This window comes from Lissotriton vulgaris, chromosome 2_1 (assembly GCF_964263255.1).
Source record: "Lissotriton vulgaris chromosome 2_1, aLisVul1.2, whole genome shotgun sequence".
NCBI lineage: Eukaryota > Metazoa > Chordata > Amphibia > Caudata > Salamandridae > Lissotriton > Lissotriton vulgaris.
This window is the reverse complement of record NC_141687.1, coordinates 1,448,725,259-1,448,748,627: the sequence shown is the minus strand read 5'-3', so window position 1 is coordinate 1,448,748,627 and position 23,369 is coordinate 1,448,725,259. Positions and strand designations below refer to the sequence as shown.

At 43.1% G+C, this 23,369-nt stretch overlaps 1 protein-coding gene across 1 annotated transcript in view; it reads right to left on the bottom strand.

Moving 5' to 3' along the window:
* MAP3K19 (mitogen-activated protein kinase kinase kinase 19) overlaps positions 1 to 23,369 on the bottom strand; it is a 263,793-nt gene that overhangs the window by 52,492 nt on the left and 187,932 nt on the right. The window contains exon 6 of the mRNA XM_086957307.1: positions 20,264 to 20,304. Coding sequence (XP_086813433.1) covers positions 20,264 to 20,304 — 41 coding nt within the window. The remainder of the gene's footprint in view (positions 1 to 20,263; positions 20,305 to 23,369) is intronic.

Sequence of the window (23,369 nt, the reverse complement as noted above, 5' to 3'; positions counted from 1 at the left end):
AAGATGAAACACAGACCAAATAAAGCGTAAACTTGCACCACAAAGCCCAAGAAACAGGACCTGTCTAAAGATGCCCTACACATGTTTTTAAAAGAAATTGTTGTTTGTATAGTTAATTTCAATTGGATATATATAATCAACATATTTTATTAACATATATATAATTAATATATAGTATATACACACACACAAAGGTTTTAATCACTGCACTCTATTTAGTCCCCAGCCTGTTTCTTGTAATTGCTTTGGTAGACTCTTGTGTGAGAAACGAAAGATGAAGATACATTTCCTGTCTTCTTTGCTTCACATTACCAACATTTTTGTGAGATAGACAGGAATACATTGGGTCACATTATTAGGTCACAGTAAGAATGAGCTCAGTAATAACGTACTGCCCCATCGTGTCTCAAATCTGTTTCGCTTCCTTCTTCTTCCCTTTATGCACCACATTTTACTGCCCTCTATTTTTACTACACCATTTTTATAAAGTGTTGCAAATATATTTTAGAGAAGGTCATTTATCAAATTATTTCAGTGCTCTGTGTGAATTTTACTACACCAGCGTTTTACGAATTGTAGATCGCAATCTAATTTTTGGTGGGTCAGGAAAGTCCAAGCTATAAATAAAGATGCCTTTAAATTCAGTATTCAGTATTCACATTTGCTGGTGCTTCCTAAACTACGGTAAAATGTCAGGCTAGCTCTTCTGATAAACTGCTGCTTATGTTTTTTAACATGTGGATTGCGGTTTACTTTTCTTTCTCTGACTGCTAATTGAGAGCGGTTTTTAAGTGAATTATGTGATAATGTTGCTGGAGTACAGGGCGTAAGAAAGGAAAGGCTGTAAGATGTTGGTTTTTTACAGCACACAACAAAATGTAAATACCTGTAAATTAACTGTATCCATTCAACAGTTAGGGAAGCAAAACAGAAGCACATTTTTTGTAATTATGAAGTGTGCTGGGAACAGAGATTTTAATAGGATCAAGACAACTCAAGACACTTTACTTGGTGATGCACAAATGACAAGTATTCAAAGAAATCCGATTTCCACACAATATCATTTTATTACAAGTGGACTGAGGTAGCAACTATTAGGCACATGCATCAAAGGAAAAACCGGTCACAAGCAGGCAGATTCTCAGAATCTGTCCCTTTGCGACCGATATTTTTGCATTTGGGATGCATCATCCCAAATGCAAAAATCGCAATTTAAGGATTCTCTAAATTGCCATTCCTTAAATTGCTATTGTATTTAAGGAATCCCAAATTGAGATTCCTTAAATGCAATGCATGAAAGTTAAAAAATGTGCGATTTCGCTATTAGGAGTACCAAATTACCATGAAGTTGAACTTCATGGTAATTTGCAAAAACTTTGAAAAATGCACTTTTGTACATTTTTTAAAGTTTCATGTTGCGCACACACATATGTGCACAGATCAATTTCAGGGGTGCAACAGGGTGTCATTTTGACACCCTTGTACCCTTAAAAGTACATGAGCAATTTGCGAGTACCTACTGGTACTCGCAAATTGCTCATGCAATCTCCAATTCATTCCTATGGGCCTGGAGGCCAATAGGAATGAATAGGCCAGCATTCCTTAATTGCGACAAGCAATTTGCCAGTAGCAATTAAGGAATGTGTAGGAATCGCTATTTTTATAGCAATTTCTACCTGCATAGGCTTTTGTGATTCCTAAATAGCGATTCCTTAAAAATCGCTATTTAGGAATCGCAATTCCTTCTGTTGATGCATGTGGCAGTTACACACTTATCACCGTAGTGGATATACGTATTGAACAAAATTAAAGAAGGTGCACGAGTCTGGAAGGTCAATTCCCTTAACCTTCCCTGCAGGACAAAGTCCATGAAGACATTTACAATATGGGAGACCCAGCACTCGCATTGTCACAAAATTATAACAAACACATAAAAGTAAATTGTGCAGTAAATTTTAAAAAATCATTCTAAGCAAAACCACATAATGCAAGGAAACATCCGATTGATTAAAACATTATTTTCTTTATTCATGATCTTCTTTTAAAACTTTTCACTGTAGCCATAGCCATAGTGTTTCATCTCCCTTGGGACTTCATCAGTGTTGATTCTTCAATCTTTATGTATATATGTAGTACAGCGTTGATATTCTCGCTTGAAACACAAAAAGTATGGCGCAGAGTGATTCTTTCACTTGAGCATCATCAACTTCAGAACATATCCTTTCTTCATCCTGTGTATAAACTGACCTTTTATACCCCGTGAGTAAGTGTTTTCGTGCAAGAAACGCGGCATGTGAGAAACTCCTACTTACAGGGCCGTAAAAGATAGAAACACACGAGTCTTTGTAAATACCCCACTTCTTCCTGCCCAACTGGTGGCAATTCACTGAGCAGTTGCCACAATTGTGCATCTACCCCACAACCCACTCAGCCACTCCTGACAGCCTGTTAACAGAAGAAACATGATTCACTGTAGGAAGCTGTAATCCTGGAATACTCCAAGATTTCAGATGGTATTATCTGTCTCGGTTTGAGTGTATAACAATGTGTCAAGCCCAGGAAAATTTGAAGAGTGATGTATTTCCCCACAACATATAAAGTCTACAGAAGTAATGGATTGAGATCGATTCTAGAAAGAACTTTCAATGATTCAGGCCTGCAAACATTACACCTGAGATGAACAGGCAAGTAGAGGAATATACACAGGGAAACGTGTATCAAATACTCCACTCTTCATACGGGTGTAATTTTTGTTTAAAATAAGCTTGAAAAAATCTTTTCAGAGATTGGGATGGAGCCAGGCCTCGCCCCTCATATGTGCAGACAAAACACCTATATATATATATATATACATATATATATATATATATATATATATATATATATATATATATATATATATATATATATATATATATATATATATATATATATATATATATATATATATATATATATATATATATATATATATAAAAAAACAACATACCTGATACACCTCACCTTCTAATGAATTGCTTGACATGTCCAAAATTGGGTGCACTAGAACTGGTTTTTGCTTAACACCTCCAAGAACGATTCTTGCTACTGGGTACTAGCGACTCAGGCTAACATACATTTGACTGCCCTCCCTCTTTGGCCTTTCCACAGTTGTTATTGACTTCTTAGCTGCATGACACAGTCAAACGTGCCTCATGCCACCTCATGCCACCTAGGTGCCGTCTATGGAACTCCGATGCTACTAATCTTACCTCAGAAGACCACTCTTGTCCTGGCAATATAATTTCCAGGATCAATTCCGTTGATGCACAATCTACAAAGAGTGGAAAATCAAGCCACTTACTCATTCTTGGATTGCAGCACCCAAGCCATATCTGATTTACTCTGATATGTTTCGGAAGGCTTTCAACAATGGGTGGATTCAAAACTGTATGCTTTACCTTTCCTACCTGATGCTCATTTGACCAGACACCCAAAGTTAGCAACCAAAAACAGACTCTTCACTCATCATGCAAGATACAACTGTTTTTGTGGTAGAACCTGCCACGTATAAGTCGCGTTCCTCTTGAACTCACCCTCAATACCTGTTTCAATCTCTAATCAGACTTTGAGTGTCAGGAAAGTTAAATCAAAGCTGACTGCTCCAGAAATAGTGCTGTGCCACAATACTATGAACTGCCTTATGATACATGTCCTACTGCAACATCCTCTAATCTGCCTCCTCTTCCCTGTCAAGTGTTGTGAAGCGGCCTCTTAACAGCGGTATTTAAATACAAATAGTTATTAAGAAATTAATGTCTCAAAAGAACCCAAAATGATCAACCAGGCTTACAAAAGGAGGGAAGACAGTCCATACACGTGAACATCCTGCAGAGACGTGTCCCTGATTAGGTTATTTTACTTTTCACCAGTGAATCAGTTGAGAAATGCACACTGGATACTTTCAAACATGGAAGTGGAAGCTCCCAAAACTTCTCTCTTACCTTAGTTACTGGTGAAGTAGTGTTTGGCTCGCCACACCATTCAGGGAACTGAGACTGGTTTCTGGCACAAGATAGTCTTGGACCTTAGTAATATTTATATGAAAAGCATTTTTTCTTTTGATTGGCAGAACCACACCCTAACCAGACTCAGCCCCTTTAATGTGATAGTATGGCAATTGCTATATGGTAATGGTCTATTTGCCATACTTTTTGTGTACACATCTGGAATGTACCAGACTTCAAGATTACTTTGCAGGTAACATCAAAATTACAATCTATCAGAACTTTTCTAGATGTAATAGAGTTTGAATATGCAGAGCAGAGCCCAGTAATGTATTTTCACTAGTCCTAATTATAGGTTAAATTTGCCTTGTCATGAAGTTACATAGGCCCTGGGCACAAACACTGCCATTTTACATGCTCATGTTTAAAATTAACATCTTTTCATACAATTACTTTTAACACACATCTGCTTGAATGGTCTTATGAGATAATATACTCAGAAATTGTTTGCTTATGGTTACATTTCTTCATAGGCATATTACCTGGCCTTAGAACATTCTATACAAGGACTTAGTACACTGTGCAAAATGTTATTGTTTGTTGTCCTTCGGTGACAGCTCTGGGTGGATAGAATAAACAATGACAACAGGGCTGGGACTCGGGCACGGAATGAATGGGTCCAGTTTATATTATAAACTGCACTATGCCTCTGTTTAGGTAGAGGAACATCTAGAAGGATTGTCGAAGGTAGCATTATGCCTGAATTCTAACCCCGCTGAATATCAAGGCCATCCTGTCCTACACCAAGGCTGGCTGCCAGATGGTACATACCCGCAAGTAAATGAGTAGTTAGACCACTCTAAGGTATTCTGACAGACCAGCACACCCAGGCTTTATAGGATAGGCAGCGCTAGGTAGGAGGAAAATTATATGTATTTATATAATTCAATGCAAATGCACAATGGTTGAATTGTTCATTCTGTTCACCACTCTTGTAATGCTGGTAGGAAAATGCTACTTACCAGTATGCATCTGATCTTGGCACGTAGAGCTGCAGAGTTGTACACTTATGCATAGATCGCCATCTGGTGTTGGGCTCGGATGTTTGCATGTTGTTTTTGTCTTCGAAGAAGTCTTGTAGTCACGAGGCTGGGACTCTCCTTCGGTGGGCAGTGTGTATGGGCTTCGGCTCCATTGTTAGATTGTTTTGCCAGTATGGTTAGATGGAGTAGTGAGGAATAGAAAGGTTTCCATGAGTGATGTATCTAATTAAGATAATACTGGATCAGATAGAGGTATCTGGGGAGGAGGGTGGGCATGTACAACTCTGCAGCTCTACATGCCAAGAACAGATGAATACTGGTAAGTAGCATTTTCCGTTCAAGGCATATGAGCTGCAGATTGTACATTTATGCATAGACTATATAGCAGTATCCTCCTTACCGGTGGCTACCTGTATCTGTTGCAGTAGTTTGAAAAAGTGTTTTTAATACAGCCTGGGCCACACTAGCTTGTTGTTTTGCTTGCACATCTACACAATAGTGTTTTGTGAAGGTTTGTGGCGTGGCCCAAGTTGCTGCTTTGCATATGTTATCTAGGGGAATGTTCCCTAAGAATGCCATAGATGCCCCTAGTTTGCGTGTAGAATGAGCTCTGGGGGGAATGGTTAATGTGAGTTTGGCTTTAAGGTAGCATATTTGTATGTATTTTACAATCCACCTTGCAATTCCTGTTTTAGATATAGGATTGCCTTTATGAGATGGGGAGAAAGCTACGACAAGTTGTTTGGTTTTTCTAAAGGGTTTTGTTCTTTCGATGTAATAGAGCAATGCGATTTTAACATCAAGAGTGTATAGCGCTCTCTCTGCCACTGAGTCTGGTTCAGGAAAGAATACTGGTAGTTTAACAGACTGGTTTAGATGGAAGGCAGACACTACTTTGGGTAAAAAATGTTGGATTTGTTCTAAGAACTACTTTGTTATGATGGATTTGTAAAAATGATTATTGTATGGTTAATGCCTGGAGTTTGCTCACTCTTCTGAGAGATGTGATGGCGACTAAAAATGCTACTTTCCAAGTAAGGTACTGTAGTTCACATTTGTGTAAAGGTTCAAATGGAGGACCCATTAGTCAATCAATCAATCAATCAATCAAAAAAGCTTTATTCGGTTACATACAAATAACCATAAAAGCACACAATAAAAACATATTAAAAATATACAGGGCAGATATCAATATGAACACTAATTAAGGCCATTCTTAATACACAGCAAAATGTCTTGGCCATAATTGTCACATCACAATCGATTTCCTATATCTAAAAACATTTAAAAAAAGGCAGAAACAGAGACTACAACAAATATTGTGTCTAATTGTTGGAGAGTCACTAAAGCTGGGCGACACAACCTCATACAAAGTGTTTTTAAGACTGGAACAATCTACCTTTTCCTCTGTACAGAGTAGAATTTACAGAAAAATAAAACGTGTATGGTGGACTGATCAGAAATATCGTCACACCGGCATTTACATATCTGTTTTGACCAGTCATCAATAGTTGGGAAAAATAGGATCTGTACAGAGCCCAATGCGGAAACGCATCAATAAAAAATTATCAAATCATTAGTTACAAGGCTGGATTTTAAAAGTTGTTAATGGAAGGTCTTGTGCTTGTACCGTAACCTTACTCAATTCAGCATTCATTCTTTGTTTACTCAGATAGCGCAAACAATCGTTCTTAAGATCTTTCCTGGAGTGCCTTGCCATGGTGGGCGGATCATCATAAATTTCTTGATGGCCTATATTATATAAAAACCTTTTAACATAGGACAGCCATCTAATGTTTGCCACTCCATCTAGGCCCATACAGTCTAATAAGATCCCACAATTAAAACGTGTTTCCTCTGTTGTCCATATCCTATGCCACAACAGAACCGACTGAGTCTTTAAAATATCTTCCAAATATGGCAAACCTAGTTCTGTATGGCATATGAAGGAGGAGGTGCCATTAGGGTTCATTAATAAAAATCTAAAAAACGTGTTTTCAGCTACCTGAAGGGAGCTTACATCCGGGTGTCCCCAAACTCCCACTCCATATGAAGCTACGGTAACACTTTTTGCCTTATAAATATTCCATAGCTCCACCATGGGACGTCTACCTAATTTCCTACTAAAGTTTACGAGTGCAGATAGAGTTTTAATGTACAATAGTCTCCTAGTTTTTACAGCCTGCACCCATGACCCCGTACGGTCAAATAAAATCCCTAAATAGGATGTTTTCGATCCGTTTCCCCTCGATAAAAATGTATCTGGTCTTAATACATCCAGCTCCGCAATTCATAATGAATGTTTTAATTGAATTGATAGTAAGTCCCCGTTCTGTCAAAAAATTTGTAAAGCTGGATACAACTCTTTGGAGTCCTAGTGGTGTGCGAGCCATTAGGACCGCATCGTCAGCATGTAACAATGCGGGAATAGGACGTTTACCAGCCACAGGGAGGTTGTTACATTCCTTAACTAAAATCGTTTCAAGGTCGTTTATATATAAGGTGAAGAAGAACGGGGCGAGGACGCAGCCTTGCGGCACACCATGTCTTACATTAAGATGACCCGTGCATTCCCCACCCACCGCAAGTCGGGCCCTAGCATTTGCCCCTAAATATAACTCTCTTAGAAAGGAAATTAAAAATGCTTCAACAACCTGCTCCTCTAAAGTCAACCATAGTTTATTGTGCCTCACACAGTCAAATTCCTATGATAGATCGCCAAATGCCAAATGCAGGAATCCCCTTTTTGCTTTAACATATTTATTCGATATAATTTCTAAATTCAAGCCTTGCTCAACAGTGCCTAGCTTCTTACGGAAGCCAAACTGTAAATCACTCAACACTGACCTTTCCTCCTCCCAATCCTGGAAACTATTCAATATGACCCGGGCCATAATTTTCACAGTTGAGTCCAACAGAGATACCAGACAATAACAGGCCGGATTAGGCCTATCTCCTTTTTTAAATATTGGTACAAGGATGGACTCGTACCATGTTGAAACAAGACCGGCAGAGATACAGACATTAAACACTTGTGTCAGCAATGGGCCCCACAAGATGGTGTTAGCTTTAAAGATGTAAACAGGGACACCATCGGGCCCAGCTGCCTTCCCGCCCGTACTTGAGGCAATGGCTGAATTTAATTTGTTTAGCTCAAAGTGGAGCAAGTTTCCTAAAACCATAAGGGAGTTACCTGGCTCTGCCACAGTAATTATATTATCATATGGCCCTGAGCACGGCTCATCGTACAGCCTAGAGAAATGCTCTATCCACTGGTGCTCTGGAATTGCCACCTCAATAGTCGCTACTTCTTTATCCCTAAAAAAGGTGCATTAACTTCCCTCCAAAAGGCACGCTTCACTAAGAGTTATCCATGCATCTGCTCTTAGCATGTCTCTTCTCCCTTTTAATGCACATTTATATTCTCTCCGTGCCGCTCTAATTTCGTTCCTATCCATTGCTTCCCTGTGCAGGGAATTCTTAAGCTTTCTATAGGCCTTGGTACAATTTGGGTCAAACCACCCTTTTTTCCTTTGAATCTTTTTCCTATTATTTGCATTGGCTGTGAGAGCCCTCTTTATATAATCTGTGATGTGAGTAAAACCATTGACAATTTCTTTCGGTGAAGTGGACACGTCCAGGCCGGCCATAATGTTAACATAACAATTTGTTACCACATCGGCCGTAAAATCTTGGGGTTCCACTTTGTCCCAGCTTAAAGAGTAACCATTTTGCCTGGATAATAATATATTCTCCATTATGAGGTTACGTCTATCGATCTTGCTCTTTTCCTGATCAAAAAGCAGGATACCCACACTCTGAGCAAAATGATCGCTCAATACGACCCATTAGTCTGGTAAGGACTATATTGAGATTCCACACTGGGGAGGGTGGAGCTCTTGGTGGAATTTTCCTTTGAAGCCCTTCCATAAAAGCTTTAATTGGGGGAACTCTAAACAAAGACAAATGTTGTTTGATTTACAAGTAGGCCGCTATGGCGGCTAGATGTAATCTTATCGATGTATACGCTAGGTTACATTGTTGTAGATGCAAAAAGTAACAGATGATGTTTTGAATGGAAGCGTCCAATGGGTCAATTTTATTGTGAGAGCAATAAATAACGAACCTTTTCCATTTTGCTGCATAGCATGCCCTTGTTGTAGGTGTAGGTTTTGATGTGGTACTACTGCTAGCTGCAACAGAGTTGTGAACCATGGTTGCCTTGCCCATGTTGGAGCAACTAGGATCATTGTAAGGGAATGCTGTTGGAGCTTCCTCACTAGCAATGGAATGAGTGGGCGAGGCTGAAAAGCGTAAGCAAATTTGCCTGACCAGTTCATCCATAGAGCATTGCCTTTGGACAATGGGTGTGGATACCTGGATGTGAAGTTTGGGCATTTTGTGTTTAGGTGTGTGGCGAACAGATCTATGTCTGGCTGTCCCCACATGTGAAAGAATGGAAGAAGAACTTGAGGATAAAGTTCCCATTGGTGGATCTGTTGTGTTTGACGACTGAGCAGATCCGCTATTTGATTGTGTACTCCTGGTAGATGTTCTGCTAGGAGGTATATGTTTCGTGGAATGGCCTACCTCCAGTTGCTTTGTGCTATACGGGATAACTGGAGAGAGTGTGTCCCCCCCTGTTTTTGTATGTACTACATTGCTGTCATGTTGTCTGTACGGATTAGGACAGCTTTGTTTAGGAGTTGCGGTTGAAACAACTCCAATGCTAGAGAGATTGCCAATAATTTCAGGTAGTTGATGTGGAATTGCTTTTGTTGAGGGGTCCATAAACCTTTAGTGGTAAGGTTTAGGACATGTGCTCCCCATCCAGTGAGTGATGCATCTGTTGTTAGCACTAGTTGTGGAACTGGCTCGAGGATCGACCGTCCTTTGGCAAGGTTTTTTGTGGTCCACCACTGCAGGGAGCGATGGGTGCAGTCATCCACCCACACCAGATCTGTTAGTTGACCTTGAGCCTGATTCCACTGACATGCTAGACATTCTTGTTATGTGCACATTTGCAGTCTTGTATGAGGGACAAAAAAATGTAAGATGCCATCATTCCTATTAGCTGCATGAACACTCTTGCTGGTAGAGAGTGTTGTGGTTGAAATCTTTGAACCAGTATTTGTATGGCATTTATCCTGATGGGATTGGGATATGCTAGTGCTGTGGAAGTATTCACGGTTGCCCCTAGATATTGTTGCACTGTAGACGGTTGGAAATGGGATTTGGCTAGATTTATTGTGAATCCCAGACTGTGAAGCAACTGTATTGCTTGAAGTGTGTGTTGAACACAGCTGCTGTGGGAGTTTGCTTTTATGAGCTAATCTTCTAGGTAGGGGAAGACATGAATTTGTTGTCTTCTGAGATGGGCTGCAACTACCACAAGGCATTTGGTGAAAATCCTTGGTGCTGTGGTGACTCTGAATGGGAGCACCTTGAACTGGTAGTGTTGACCATCTACCACAAATCTGAGACACTTCCTGTGAGCGGGATGTATTGCAATGTGGAAATAGGCATCTTTTAGATCTATAGTGGAGAGAAAGTCGCCTTGCTGCGGTAGTGGAAGCACTTGTAAAGTGACCATGTGGAATTGGTCTGATTGAATGTAAAAGTCTGTCAGGATCCCCACAAGGCTTACCTCTGCTTGTGAAGAGATTCCGCAGAGACGACAAGAGCTACCGCCCCTGCACCCACCTGACCCCGTACGGAAGGATGTACCCGGCAGGGATGAGGTGAAACCAGGGAAGGGAGCACGGAATGTGGATGGAAAGGAGGCAACAGTTCGGGTAGGACCGTGAAGTACCCTAGGAGAAGACAGAGAGACCCGTTAGAAAAGGAGCCCAGACCCCACCTTCTTCCTATGTACACCTCTATACACAACTACGTGAAGGCCCACAGTACAGGTACTCACCAAGGCTTGTGAATCCCGTGTAACATATAACAGTCAGGTTGCTCCTTTAAGGAACGAAGGAAAGCGCTCCTGCGCTTGACAAGAAAAGCAAAAATTATGGTGATAGAGTACTGCTGTAGGCTCTTAATAACGTGCACATGTGCAGCAATGTCATTCACCTCAAGCACGCTCCTGTGTGCTTTACCTGTGCCCCAAAACAAGCGCTACTGCACGAGTGAATACAGTCCTGGAGTTCAAAAACAAAGCGCTCCGGCGCATATGAAATAAATGTCAAAACTAAAGCGCTCCAGCGCGTGCTGCCATTCACAAAAGAAACAAAGCGCATCAGCGCAGAAAGCGTAGCCCAAGAAACAAGTGCTTCAGCATGATAGCGGTAAAGCTGGAAATGCTTTAGCGCGTATGTACGTATCTCCTAGACGGCAACAAGCAGGAATACCTAATAGCGCATCCGCGTGGAAATCAGGAACGGGTGGTTTCCATGGAGCGGGAACCAGAAGCAGGCGAAGGAGATAAGCGTTCGCCTTATCTCAGCATGATCCTAGCATCCGTGTGGAATCCGAAGCAGTGACCCGGCGGGACTACGCAGGCTATATGCATGTCCCCCGGAAGTGCTCCGCTGCAGAGGTCGGTCGTTGAACAACTAGACCGGGCTGAGGCACAACCCGGAAGTGAGGATTCCAGCAGCCGATCGTGTGTAGAGGTGACAACGGAGCGGCAATGCGCCGCGTACAAGACAAGTCTAGCGGTCTGAGGTCAAGTACTGGTCTTAGAGAGCCCTTCTTTTTTGGGATTAGGAAACAAAGGGAGTAGACTCCTGTCCCTTGATGAAGTAGAGGAACTGGCTCTATTGCGTCTTTTTGTAATATTGTTAAGACTTCCTGTTTGAGGAGCGTTATGTGTAGTAATGACATTGGACGTTGTCTTGGAGGAATGTGGCGGGGGGGTGTAGAAGTGAGTTCCAGGCAATAACCATACTGGATAATTTGTCTTCCCACTTGTCTGTTGTGATGAAATTCCAGACAGGTAGGAACTGTGAGATGCGTCCCCCGACAGGAGTGGGATGACCGGGGGCATCGTAGGGAAGTCATTGCTTATTGTTACAGGAGTTGCAGGTGTTATTATCTCAGCCTCTACCCTTATTGTTGTCACTTCTGTAACCTCCTCTACTGTATCCCCTAGATAAGGAGCCCTGGTTGGGACTTTTATAGGACCATGTAGGGTGTTCTGGTGTATTGGTTTTGGAACCTGCTCGATAAAAGGAGCGACGAAACGAGCCTCTGGCAGATGATGACTGTAAGGCTCCCATAGAATTTTCTGTTTCTGTGTCTTTTTTTATTTTCTCTAGAGATGCATCAACAGCAGGTCCAAAAAGGTGCTCTTGATCAAATGGTTGATTTAGGATCGTATTTTGCACCTCTTGCTTAAACCCAGGCACACCGAGCCAGGCATGTCTATGTAGCAGAACAGTAGTATTTATAGCACGTGACACGGTGTCCGCTGCGTCCAGTGCACATTTGATTGAGGTATTAGTAATAAGTTTGGCTTCGTGTATAAGGTTTATCAGCTTTGTCCTTATATTCTGGGGGCAGATATTGAATGAGCTTTTCTAGCTCATCATAGTGAGCCCTATCATATCTTGCTAGAAGGGCTTGTGTGTTTGCTATTTTCCATGAATTAGCATCCTGAGATGCCATACGTTTACCTGATGCGCTAATAACTTAGATTCTTTGTCAGGCGGTGGTGTCTCACCTGACTCTTGGGAGTTGGCCACTACTAGTGAATCTAAGGGAAGTTGGCCCTTAATGTAGATAGGGTCACTGGGAGCTGCCTTGTATTTTTTTTATCAACTCTGGGGTTAAGAACCCTAGCTCTGACTGGGTCTTTAAAGACCTCAGGAGCATGTCTAAGAAGGCCTTGTAGCATGGGTAAGACGTGAGTAGATTTTTGTGGTTCGGCAAAAGTCTCCAATAATAAATCTTCCTCTACAGGGTCTGAATGAAGTTTGACTTTGTGATATATATATAGCTGCTCTGTTGATTAGTTGTGCAAACCCCACATTGTCATCAGGTGGGGATGGTTTTGAGGGGTAGAAATCTGGATCATTTGTTATAATCATGCCATGGGTCTGGTTCCTGTGGTGAATTATCAGGACCTGATGGCATTATATTTTCATCTAATTGTTCATGCCCCTGTGAATCATCACTATCCTGTAATTCTGGAGAGTGTGGTGGTGAAATAATTAAATTAGGGTTAACAGGTGGTGGAGGTGAAGGTGGTGGTGAAGTGTTAGTAGCTATATAGATTTTCTTTGGAGGAACTGGAATTTGTGGTAAATGTTCTGGTTTCCTTTTTGTAGTTGGCTTGGTGACTTTATGACCAGTCTTTGGGTGAATAAAGATAGTAGTCTCCTTTGGATCCAGGAAGAAAATCTCTTCGGACTCAACAGACTTGTCTTTGGGAACTGCTTTTGGATGTTTTGGGACATTGTCCGGTAAAGCAGCTTTCCCCGGTTCCGAAACTTTTGGTGCTTTGTGTTTTGATAGTACCAAAGTCTTTTCCGTGTGTTTCGGTGCCGAAGATTTATCTGTTTGCTTCGGGACCGAGGTTTTATCCGGCTGTTTCGGTGCCAGTGTTTTATCCAGCTGTTTTGGCGTCGATGCTTTATCCAGTTGCTTCGGCCCGATGATTTATTGGTGTGCTTTGGTGCCGAGGAGTCTTTTATAGATTTCGGTGCCGAGTGCTTTGCCGGTGCCGATGGAAGAGGGTGTGGCAACTCGGACGACTGGACCTTCGGTGCAGAGGGTGTTTTTTCGGTACTGGATGGTTGGTTTGAGCCGAATGGCTTTTGTTTCTCCTTCGGTGCCGGGCCCAGGGGCTGGCGTTCGAAGTTTTAGTACGGTGTGAACTTGAGCCCAAAGGCGAAGGTGTTACCCGTGCCATTGGTGTGGACTTGGTCGAGCCGGGGTTTCCGTACTCACGTCCCTTTGAGCCGGGGTGACGTCATCTTCGGCGTCAGAGACGTCTGCTTCGGAGTCCGGAATTTCTTGTCTCCGGAAGGTTGTAGGGACCTGGATGGAAGGGGTCCGGAATGGAACCTGTGCCTCGCTGCATGTCGCGGCATCAAGCTCGACGATCCCGGATGGTCTTCTTTGATTTAAATGAGAGGCAAGCTTCACAATTGTCATCTCGATGTTCAGGAAAGAGGCACAGATTGCAGACAAGATGGAGGTCTGAGTGTGGAAATTTAACACCACACTGTGGACATTTTTTAAATGGAGTCTGTTCCATCGACGTCCCTAGGCAGGTAGGCCCTAAGGACCGCGTCGAGGTTCGCAGGCGTCGAAGAGTAATGTAAAGTTGTGGAAGGTGTTCATTGAAGGCACGTGATCGAGACCATACCGTCGATAGCTGTGATTGCGCGTCGAAGGGGGTTCAAGAACGATTCCGATCCAGAGCGCAGCAAGTCACATCCAGATGGCGCACTGTGAGCTAACCAGGAATTAAGTCAGCATATTCTGATGGTATGAGTGGATACAGTCCCACATAGTTTTGAAGCTTATATTGCATAAACGCACAGGCTTACTCAGTAAATAGGAACTGTATGACAACCTATGACAATCCGATGAAAGCTGCAGAATTTCTCCCATTAGTAATGGGTTGGGGTGGGTGAAATTCAGGTAATTTCATGAAATTTCAGGAAAATGCTGCCTAAACATGTGAAATCCAAATACGTCTTTTAGCGTTGTATTTTAGTATAAAATACAACCTTAAGGCAATTTCAGGAGCAAGAATGCATTTGGTGCTACAATATATATCCCAAACCTTGTCTCTTACCCTAGTTACCCATGGAGTCGCATATGGCTAGTTGTACCACTCAGGGAACTGAGAATGGTCTCTGGGACAAGATAGTCTTGGACTACATTAATAATTTATAAGAAATGTGTTGGTTCTTTACTAAAGTAAGAGACACATTTTGGGAGGTTTCCTTTCCATGTTTTAAGGTACCCAGTATGCCTTCCACAACTGAATATCTACCAACTAGTGAAATGTAAAGCAAATTAATCCATTATAGGTATTAGGAGGATGCCTTACCAACCCATTATTTAAAGTTTCCATTTATTACATTTTAGTTGACCGAAGTCCTGCCAATCTCTCTACCACAATTTGGCCTTTGTAGGTAAGTGCCTCTTTTGGACATGGTTAGCCCCACCTTTTGCCTAGAAAATTATGTAATTTCGACTTGAAGTGCACAGGGACCCTGCCAACCAGATCCCCTGGGCCAGAGCTCCTTCCCTAAAACTGTATTGTTTGTTTCCACAATTGCCACCACTTTAGCTCACATATAAGTCCCTAGAAAAAGGTACCCCTGGTACCAAGGGCCTTGTGTGTAAAGAGGGTCCCTAAGGGCTACAGCACAAATTGTGTCACCCTAAGGGACCCCTCACCAAGCACATGCACACTGCCACTGCAGCCTGTGTGTCTAAGTGCAGACAAAACTGAAGAGTCGACATGGCACACATCCATGTGTCCTATCTTAAGTGTGTAACACACTTAACCTCGATGCACTGTTGCTATATGTGGTTCAAGAAACGAACAACACCTTTTTTTAAACAGACTTTTCAGTATTTTTTCAAAAATAAACATCAATTTTTCAACTGTTTATACTCATCAAATTTACTTCACAGAATTACAAACAAAATTCTCATGTTCACATTCCAACGTCAACATAAAATTATTTCCAAGACATTATTATGTAACACATATTCAAAGACGATGAATCTTCTCTTGTGCCCAAGGCTGTAGTCTCTTTAAAAAAAAGGTGTTGTTCGTTTCTTGAACCACATATAGCAACAGTGCATCGAGGTTAAGTGTGTTACACACTTAAGATAGGACTTTTATATTGGCACGGTTAGGACAAACGTGCTACCTCAGCTGCACGCTTATGTTAATAAACATAAAACCTGATTAGTTGTATTAAAAATTTGTAAAAGCTAAGAAGTGCTCCTCTTACCCATTTAAAACACATCCATGTGTGCCATGCCCACAGACACAGCATGAGATATAGGCAAGGCACCCCTCTAGCAGGCCTTAGCCCTAAGGCAGGGTGCACTATATCTCCTGTGAGGGCATATCTGCATGAGCAGATATGCCCCTGCTTAACCCTTGTTGACTTCTGGATATTGTAAGTGACCAGGGAAGCCACAGTAATGACATGGACTGGACACTCGTCATTACGAGTTCCCCAGTTCCATGATGACTTAACTAAAGTATGGGATGTTTGGTACCAAACATTTCATCATAATAAACATGCACTGATTCCAGTGTCATGTTTATCAGAAAATTGCACACAGAAGCCCCCCCAGAGGGGTCCCCTGAAACCTACCAACCCTTAGTGTGGTCACCGACTGGCCTAAGCTAGTCTGCTATCACCAAACGGTGTTCTGACCTCATAGGGTAGGTGCCTGCGCTCTGAGGTCGAACCTAATGCCTTTCCTGGGTGGAGGTGTTCACACCTCCCCTGGTCAGGAAGAGCCATCTGTGGCGGGGAGCTTCAAAGGCCTTGCCGCCTTTGTAATGTGATCCAAGCCTGTCCTGTTAGAGGAAGCAGGTCCCCTTCCTGTCCTCAATCCTTTTTTGATGAGAAGACAAGCGGGAAACCTCCGGAAGAATAGGAGATGTGCCCCCCTTGGCCAACTCCACCCCTCAAGTGCTAGAGGTAAGGTGAAGTACACTTTTCAGTGCCCACCATCTTGAAAATGGTGTGACCTATCCAACCAGGGTTAGGACTATGTCACCCTCCCACAGGAGGTGGGCATAATATAGGGAGTAGACACCCTAGGTAAGTGGCCCTTTGCCTACTACCTATCACTCCCTTGTAACGTCCCTAAATCTAGTATTTAGGTGGCATCCCCAGACCCTGAAGTACAGTTCCTGACGAACTAAGAAGAACCTGACACCACAGAGTGTCACCAGCAGAGAACACTGCAGAGAACTATTGACTTGGCCCCAGACCTACCAGCCTGTCTGCAGCCCTCAATGATCCTGTACCAAAAGATGACTTGTCCTGGAGCTCAGCAACCTCCAAAACCTTGGGAGGAATGCCTGCCTTCAACAAAGATCAAGATCTCGCAAGAACAGTGAACCTGTTCAAAAGCAACCATCTTCAAGCAAACCCTGCTCTCACTTCCACCTCTCTGAATCCAAGTGGTCCACCGGTCCTAGTCAGTTTCCCAAAGCCCAAGCCCATCGAAGGTTGATCTCTCCCGGACTCCTCAATATCACCTTCAGCCTCCGCTCGGAGACCCATTCAACCGCGACCTACTCCGGTAAGCCGTTTCCGACACCAAAGACACCCTGCACCCATTCGCCCTGGGCTTGGTGTAGAATACCACAGGTGTCTCTATGTCCCCGAGCATCGCTACATACCTCTCAAGCTGTTGATTTCCTTCGACCTGTCTAAGCCTGCAGCACTTTTCCAATTTGGCCTTTCAGCATTGCTTTTCGCTGGGCACCCAATGCTGTGTGGGCACCTGGCCGCCCCGTGCTGCTGCTGGTTTAGTATTGGTGCTGCTTTAGAGCCTGCCCAGTGCTTGCTTCAACCCCCAGAGACTAGTTCCCCAAGCCGCTGTAACTTACCTGTAAACAGTCTCTGTTCGATTTCTCCACTCTTCATTGAGTTGTATTGGGCACCTGACATCGTATTTGCACCCTGAACCGGGCCGCCCCTAGGCCACTGCTGGTGTACTGTCGGTGCTAAACTGAACCTTGCCCAATACTGACCTTAACTCCTGAAGACATTGCAAAGTCTGAAAATTGCACTGTGTTCACTTTTGATATTGAAAAGTATTTCTATTACAAAACGTATTTACCTAAAACGAAGTTCTGTGGTTCTACAAAAGAAATATAATCAAGTATTATTTTTATAAATTGGTCTTGGATTCATTCATTAAGTGTGTGCCTCATTTATTGCCACTGTGTGTGCCCAACACTGCCCTCTGATAAGCCTAACTGCTCGCCCACACTACCACAAAAGAGAGCATTAGTATTATCTACTTTAGCCTCTGTAAAGCCTCTGGGGATCCACTGGAGTCTCTGCACACTATGCCTCATTTTTGTATAGTATGTAGAGAAACATTTTCCTACAGTTTTCCTTCCCTCTTCTTTTCTGAGCACCCTGCTTCTCAGTGCTTAATTTGGAGAAATAAAATAAGTGCCTTCAGAAGCCCGCTCTTGGCACTATCAAATAGCAGGGTGCTATATATGTCAAGGCTGCATACTCTCAATTCCACCTCATGATTCTTTAATCAGCCGCCAGATGCTCACTGCCCTTGCTATCTCAATCTTGCAGGTGCTCTTTCATCCCTGCTCTCTCTCTTTGTCACTCACTGTGTTTCTCTTGTTCTCTCTCTTTACCCCCTTTTCTGTTTCTCTCTCTCTTGCTCTGAATCCAAGTCCGTAGAGGAAAAATAAGTGCTGGTTCTAACAAGTGAGTTCTGGGTGGCCCCACCTGCAAACATCGGCTCATATTAATCCATGCTGCTCCTGCATAGCGAACATGGAACAGATGTGCAGCATCACGTAGATCTGTCCATGCCTTACCAATCCATGCAGTTTTGCTGGTGAATGGCGACCCCAGCCATTCTGTTGCTTCACCTGAGTCTGTAGAGCCCTGAGGAGGTCAGTAGAAGTGAGGAAAGGCAGGCATTGCATTGCATCAGAGTGCTCTGATGTTACATCATTGCATCCAGGGGCGGCCTTAGGCATGTGCAAGCTGTGCACCTGCACAGGGCCGCCAAACGCCGGGGCCGCCACGCCAATATATATCCTTAATATAATAATACTCTGAGGATGGATACATATTTGAGTGGTGGCCGCTGGCAGGGATTTGGCGGCCTCCGGCTCTGTTACACTTCTAAACACCCTGATCCTCCCTCAATACATCAATTCGCCTGCACTCCGAATTATAACAGTTTATATTAACCCAGCAAACTACTTTGTTGGTTTAGGCTTGAAGCTTTTTCACCTTTCCTAGGTATTTTCTTGCCTCCGATAGACACAAATCTCTTGCTGTGCAAGCAACGTACCCTTGTACATCTTACCTGTGTATATCTTACTTCTGTAATATTACCTCGCACGTCTTACCTCTGGTCTACACTAAGGGCCTTAATAAGAGTTTGGTGGTCCTCCTGTCGGCCCGCCACCACTGTGCCAGCAGGAGGATAGCTAACCCCGGCGTGCGCCTGCCAGATTACGAGTGCGATCCAGGGCATGCAGGCGGTGCTGTGTTGGTCTCATCATGCCAGCTGTGTAAGGCTCATAGGAGAGCCTACACAACAGACCGCCACTGTGACAGCGCCAGCAGCATGTTCCTGCATGATGCTGCAGTAATTCAAGGGGGGGGGAGGGGCACAACATGTGCTCCTCTGCATGCACAGCAAGGCCCAGATCCTATTAGGGCCCCCTTAGTTGCCTCTCCGCCACTCTTGTCATGGAGGGCTCAGAGCCATTAAATGGGCAGTGGAAAATCAACACATAATAGGCTCAGCAGTGCCGGCATCAGCACCACCAGCATATTGAGACAGTTGGGTGACCGCCCTCGCAGCAGGATCCTTGATCCCGGTAGAGCCGGTGGTCTTGTGGTGGTCTGACCGCCACAATCAGAATACTGCGGGGGGACCCACAGTGGTGGTGTTGGTCAGACCACCACCACGAGTACGGAGGTCCTGATGACTACTGTACTCGTTATAAGACCGTAAACCATCAAACACCTGCTCGTGCAGCAGGAAATTTAATCGCACCTCCTCTATCTCCTGTTACCCCTCTGTCATCGTCACCGAGACACTGCCTAGCAGTTTGGGGCGCTACATAAGGAGTGTTACTCGCCCTCCCACTCCCCCGCCAATTAGAAACATATTATCTTACATTACTTCAGTTGACATCACACATTTTAATTGCATTGAACCAATCTAGAAACTTCCTTTTTGATGCATGCAGATCTTTGTTAGCCTTTTTCGTTGCTAATGCTTTTTATCTTAAAGGGGTCCATGAAGGCCATTTGCTGATTTTGGAATTTGGAACTCGCGATTCTGATACTCGCTTTGTCTCTCTGCCTCTTAAACTGCAAATATGTGTGATACAAATGTGTTTTTATCGTAAATAGTCAAAAAAAGAAAGAGGGGAAGAAACATTTCTGTATATGCAGCACCCAATGTTCGAGATTTTTCTGCTGCGCCAACAAAGGTTAGGTCTAGGTCTGTACTATATCAAATGTTCTGTGTCGTCACGTTTTTTGAATAATGTTTAGAAATTCTTACCTCTGTTTTCTTAATAGCCTTTAGATCTGATTTCCTTAACCCTTTGAATACAGAATAAATAGAATGCAGTTATATTAATCTGGAAACAGGAAACAAGCAGTACATACATACATACAATCAGATGTCGAGGTAAACAGTATTCCTACTTGATACAAGCATTTACTCTAAATCTTGCATTTAGGGGTATATCATCAACAACCGGCGATAATTATCGCTAAGCGCACTTAGCGCTAGGATATTTATCGCTGCCTACTGCTGGTTTCTATCGCGGAGATAGCGTGCTATCAGTAATGCTTATCTCCAAAGCAAAAGAAATCCAAGCGTTAGCTACAAAACTGTGCGATTATCGCTGGAAATCCAGCTATAATCGCACAGGGAACATATCGCTATGTTGGCTTAGCGGCAATATTTTTATCGCCGAGCTGCGGCGATTTTTATCGCTTAGGAACCTTGCTATCATCAAGGTTTATCTCCTAAGCGATAAAAATCGGCTGAAATGCATGAATATCGCTGAAAAGTCAGCGATATTCATGCATTACCGAGCTAACGCTCTTAACCATGTTATCCACCTACCATTGGATAACATAGCTAAGAACTGCTCAGGGGCAGGTGTTAGCTTATGGAGATAATTGCGCTTAGCGCGAATATCTCCAAAAGTTGGTAATAGGAGATAGCGATGTTAGCGGCTGTTTCCAGTTGCTAACATCTTGGCACGCCCACTTTGCATGTCATTAGTGATAAATATCACTGACATGCAAAGCGGGGCCCAAGATGGTCGCTATCTCCTACTAGCTGTCGCTAACTGGTGTTAGCGACAGCTAGGTAATAGGGAGATAATTTTATCTCCGCTTTCTTGGCTTTTAAAGCCAAAAAAGCGGAGATAAACCCCCTTGATAATATGCCCCAGCGATACCTTTATGATAGGGCATGCCAGACTTAGCCATAATATCCACCTTACATTGGATAATATGGCTAAGTCAACCTGAAAGCAGGCGCAAGGAAAGTAGCGATAACCAAGGTTAGCGCTATTTTTATATATGCTCTTTAGCTTGCAGCTTGTAAATAGGAGAAATGTTGGTTAGCAACATTTCTCACTGTATTTTGGGACGGAACGCCTACTTTGCATCTCATTAGAGATGCAGAGCTGGGCGTTCAGGGAAAGGGCGCTAAGGCAAGGATTCACGCGATAGCGTGACCTTGCTAATAGTGCGATACAATTATCGCTGCTTTCCGGACGAAAATGGCAGCTAAAGCAGCGATAATTGTCTTGATGATACGCCCCGTTCTAGTTTAAACGCATACGTTTATATCGCTGTTGTTTTAGCTAATTCTACATGCGTGTATTCTATGCTTTGCATACAGCCCACATACGAGGGGTGATAAAAAAATGGATTTGCAAAAAAATTACCTTTTTCCTTAATTGAAATAGATTTCCCCCAAAAAAGGATGGGAATTCAGGTGGTGCTCGGGGTTATCCAAAGGCCATCGTCCCAGTCAGATACGGCTCAGTGACTAGTTGGCTGGGAATACACCTGCACCCCAGCCTGGAAAGTAAGAAAGGGGGGCTCTGACTTCACTATGGGAGATACTGCCATTTATAATTATAGAGGGCAACCTGTCAGCAAAAGGTTTGTTTTCTGTCAAGGGGTGATCCATTCCACAGTGACATCATAGGCAGCGTCATATATCAATACTGACAGCAGCTCAGTCACAGACAGTCTCACTCAACAGGTCGTCAGCTGTCGACTCTCACTAGAGCAGAGTGTGCGCCACTTGAGGCGGAGAGAGGTCCGGGGCCTGTTGAGGGAGGGTGGCAGGACCCCTTGGTATTTTATTTGGTTACAACCGAGCCGGGAAGGGTGGCAGGAAGCCAGGTGATGATGGCGTAAGAGAGGGTGACAGACTCTCATGTGTATATATCATCTTTAATTGAATGTACAGGATGGTGATAGGAAGGCTCGCAGTGGACAGGCCATATTACACATGGCTAATCTTATGCACGCCTGTGCATCTGATCCACACAATCAAATTTACAAATGGAGCAGTATGAGGCCATACGTCACATAACGTTGTAGGTGGGTAGCTGGCAGTAACATGGAGTTTTCCACCACTGTGCTCCCGTTGGCTGATGGACAGCTCGAGTTGGCTCTTGTCATGTCACTTTGGAAAACAACCTTTTTGGTGGCAGGTAACCCTCACTGATATCTCACCTCTCTATAGTAAAATCTTCCTAGTTGAGTTGCAGATGAATATAAGATTCATGATGTGGTGTGCATGAATTTCAAGAATGTATTAGAGAAAAAGAGGACACTCAATTATGAATGGTATACGAAACCAGGTTAATTGGTCTGTAAACATTTGAGAGAAACGCGGTGTCTTCTAGATTTTAGTGCTCAGAATGATATTTTGATAAATTCGCCAAAGGCAGCAGGACTTGAATTTTGTCAACAGAATTTAGAAATATCTATTGAAGACGTATCAGTTAAATGACCCAGGCTGGAAAGGTGATTGTGCTAACAGCGTTTAGCTGTCAGGTTGCATCATTTTTATTGCAAAGGTATTAGTAGCTGATAAAAACGGGAGATATTATGGAGAATAACACTCTGTGGAATGCCGGGTGTGACCTAACCAATCAAAATGTACAGAGGGCAGGCATTAATTCCTTCTTGCCTACATTCTAAGCTCAGTATCAGTGTGGAGCAGGGATATGAAGCAGGCAGGAACAGTTGGCGACTGCATTTGGGGTGGGATGGTAAGAGACAGGCGATAACCGCCTCGCCGTCAACATGATATCGAGATCATCAGCAATAAATTCTCCTTTGCCATCATTGAAGACATCTGCTTTGGCTGGAATCCATAATGGTAAGGTAGCCAATTAACAACTTTTCTATCCTCCTTGGAAGGCATTGTAAGTGCCCACTGGTAATGAATTCACTAATTCAGTAAACTGGTCATGAGTCATCGGGGCACTTAAGAACAAGACGATTCTTCAAAAAGAGGCAGTGTATTGGAAAATGAGCCCAAAGCACACTCGTACGTTTTGCAGAACCTGCTAGATTATTATATTTCCTAGTGCACCCCAATATATTGACAGGCATTACAAGTG